Source organism: Myotis myotis, unplaced genomic scaffold (assembly GCF_014108235.1).
Source record: "Myotis myotis isolate mMyoMyo1 unplaced genomic scaffold, mMyoMyo1.p scaffold_m19_p_1, whole genome shotgun sequence".
Taxonomy (NCBI): Eukaryota; Metazoa; Chordata; class Mammalia; order Chiroptera; family Vespertilionidae; genus Myotis; species Myotis myotis.
This window is the reverse complement of record NW_023416313.1, coordinates 78,045,270-78,048,193: the sequence shown is the minus strand read 5'-3', so window position 1 is coordinate 78,048,193 and position 2,924 is coordinate 78,045,270. Positions and strand designations below refer to the sequence as shown.

Below are 2,924 nucleotides of genomic sequence, written 5' to 3'. Positions count from 1 at the left end.
AGCTATCATCTGCTATTACAGTAGCTTTATGAAGGAAAGGACATTTAACATGGAAAATATAGAGAGAGCATAGCCTCGGATTTTAAAAACTGAATACACTTAGGTTAGTCAAAGTGTCTTTTTTTTCTCTCTCTCATTTTCACGTGGAGCCTGAAAAACTTCATCTTAGACCTGCTTGGCATTTCGGAATCACTAATTCAGAAACTCACTGTGACCTATGTCCCTCAGAGCTTGGGGACTTTCTGGAGGGAACCACCCACCCCTCCTCAGATCACCACAGCAGGCCTGGGTCTGCCTCTACCCCATTTCCTTATCTCTCAGTCTTTGTCTACAAGTCTTTATCTCTAGATAAGATCCCACACCTTCCTCCCTCCCTCAGAGCCCTTAGGGACCTCTGGATTCCTTCCTTTCTTCCTTCACAGTTCCCCAGCCCACAGTTCACAAGCCCAGGGCCTTCCCTCACTCTGGAAGGCACATGGCCAAATCTGAGGACAGGGAGACGGGAGCGACCCACTGTTAAGTGGGGGAGAATAAAAATGTCGGCGATGTGGCAGCCCTACCGTGATAACTGGCTCCACCCCACCCCCACCATAGGTGTTCAAATGATGGGTGGGCGGTGCAGGGCCTGGCGCCAGTGTTTTGCAATCACCCCCAAAGAAAGCTGGCTCTGCCTCTCCCCACCCTGAGCCGGAACCACCGACACAAGGACAAGATAAAGTCAGTCACCACAGACAGTTTGGACTAAAATTTTATTCAAAAACTAAAGAAAAACTCATTTCATGAAGTGGGAAGCAGAAACCCATCATAAATGGCACCCACAGCTGGTTTCGGACAATGCTGACTGCTCCCTTCAACCCCCTGGGCCTCAGTTTCCTCATGTGCAAGAAGAGCTCAGATTAGACTGGCTCTGAGAACCAGGACAAGGGAGCCTCAGAAATTCAGAGCTGTGACAAGCAGCCTCAAATGGGCCTAATTTTGAGAAGCTACACAATAATACTATAAACCCAAGTTCAAATGGTGGCTCTCTTGACATCAGGGGGGCCATGCAGCTGCCATCAGACCCTCATCTCCCATCTCCATCTTTCCGACTCTTCCCAGCTCCTCTGCGGACTGCACTGCAGCCTGGGGGCAACCTCAGAGCCCCCAACTCAAGAGGGGCTGTGAAGGAGCAAGAGTGAGGTGCTGAGTCCTGGGCCGGGGGTGGGGGGGGTGGGGAAAGTAAACTCACAGATGGTTGGCTCTCAGCTTGGAAACTCCCTAGGCCTTGGCCCCTGGGATCTAGGGCAAGCAGCCCCACCTCAAGTTGCACAATTCCTTTGCCCATCACAGCACCTGTCTCCACTTCCCCACTTTCCTGCCTTCATTCCAGTGAGGCCACCTCCACCTTTGTGGTTTTCAAATCTACACAACCCTGCATCTCAAATACAAGACACACACACACACACACACACACACACACACACACACACACACACACACATACTTTTTAAAAAAATAATTTGAATCTAAACTACAGTTGGCTGTATTCAAAGCATGGTCAACTTTATTGTTTGTGCTGGAAGCAGTGTCCCAGTTCTGGGGTCCATACTCTGACCTTAGCCCAGAAGCTCAGACAAAGAACCATGCCTCTTCCACTCCTCACCCAGACCACGAAGAGAGGAACAGGCTGACATCTGGCCTGTTCAGGTTGGTTCTCCCACTGGGAACCAGTGAAAGGGGTAGACACTCAAAAGAATCCCACATGCCACCCTTTGGGACCCTTCAAACATTCAAGCACCAGTGCACCACCCTTGGAGCTCACATTCCTTTTATTTGGGTCACCACTTGACTTTGGGGTTCCTCACAACAGCCCTGTGAGGTAGGGAGCACCCCTATTCACAGGAGAAGCCCTAGGCCCCCTAGGCACAGAGGGTATCCCAACAGCGCAGAACCCAGGCCCAGAGAGGCAAGGTGTCCCACCACCCAGACTCCCTCTGTGTCCCCAGGGCACAAGCAGGGGCCACAGAACCAGAGTCAAGCAGAGGAGACACCAGATGGGACCTCACTTCTGGCTGAGTATTCGTGAGAACTCCTCATAGTTCACCCGGCCATCCTTGTCCACGTCCGCCTCCCGGATCATGGCCTCCAGATCCTCCTGGGAGAGATTCTGCCCTATCTGGGCCATGGCCTTCTTGAGCTCGTCCACGGTGATGTGGCCATCGCCGTCCAGGTCGAAGGCTCGGAAGACCTCCTTCATGTCCTGCTCACCGCCAAAGGACTTCATCCTCTTCACCATCTCGGCCAAGAACTCCTGGAAACTGATGGCACCATCACCGTCAGTGTCCACCCGGGCGATGAGCTCCTTCAGCTCGGCCTCCGATGGGTTCTGGCCCAGGGCCTTCATGACGGCGCCCAGCTCCTCCACGTTGATTTTGCCATCCCCGTCCTTGTCGAACCTGGTGAAGGCCGCCTTGAAGTCAGCCACCTGCTCTTTAGACAGTTCCTCTGCCATGTCGCTTGCTGCCAACCAGTTCAAAGGGCTCCCGTCAGAACTGTGGACCAGTGGCTGAGACCAGCTGTGTCTGTGTGAGGGCAGAGCTCGGGCAGCAGTCTTACAAAGGGGTGGGAACCCCTCCTTTTCTGCTGTCGGAGCAAAGGGAGGAGGCAGGCTCCCCACCCACCCCACATCCTCAGGCAAAATCCTCCTCCCAGGAGGGATAGATCAGCTGCAGACAAGAAATGCAGGAATTGGAGTGGCAGGGCCCGCCCTGGAGCCATGGGCCTGCCAGCTTCTCCTGGCCCAGAAGCTTTTTGTCAGGCGACTCTCACAGAGACCCCCCCACCAAGCTGAGTGGTCAGGACAGACTCCCCAATTTATAGAGCCTGAGGCTGTCAAGGGGAAAGGGAGCCTCCTCAGTGGGCACAGCTGGCCTGGAGGAGTAGAT

At 53.7% G+C, this 2,924-nt stretch overlaps 1 protein-coding gene across 1 annotated transcript; it reads right to left on the bottom strand.

Annotated features, from left to right (window-relative positions):
* Positions 1 to 1,521: 1,521 nt before the first annotated feature.
* On the bottom strand, positions 1,522 to 2,701 carry LOC118664770 (calmodulin-like protein 5; the record flags this gene model as incomplete). Its single annotated transcript, XM_036325295.1, has 1 exon — positions 1,522 to 2,701. A coding segment is annotated over one exon (660 nt), but the record flags the coding sequence as incomplete, so codon positions are not given.
* Between the last annotated feature and the right edge of the window lie 223 nt (positions 2,702 to 2,924).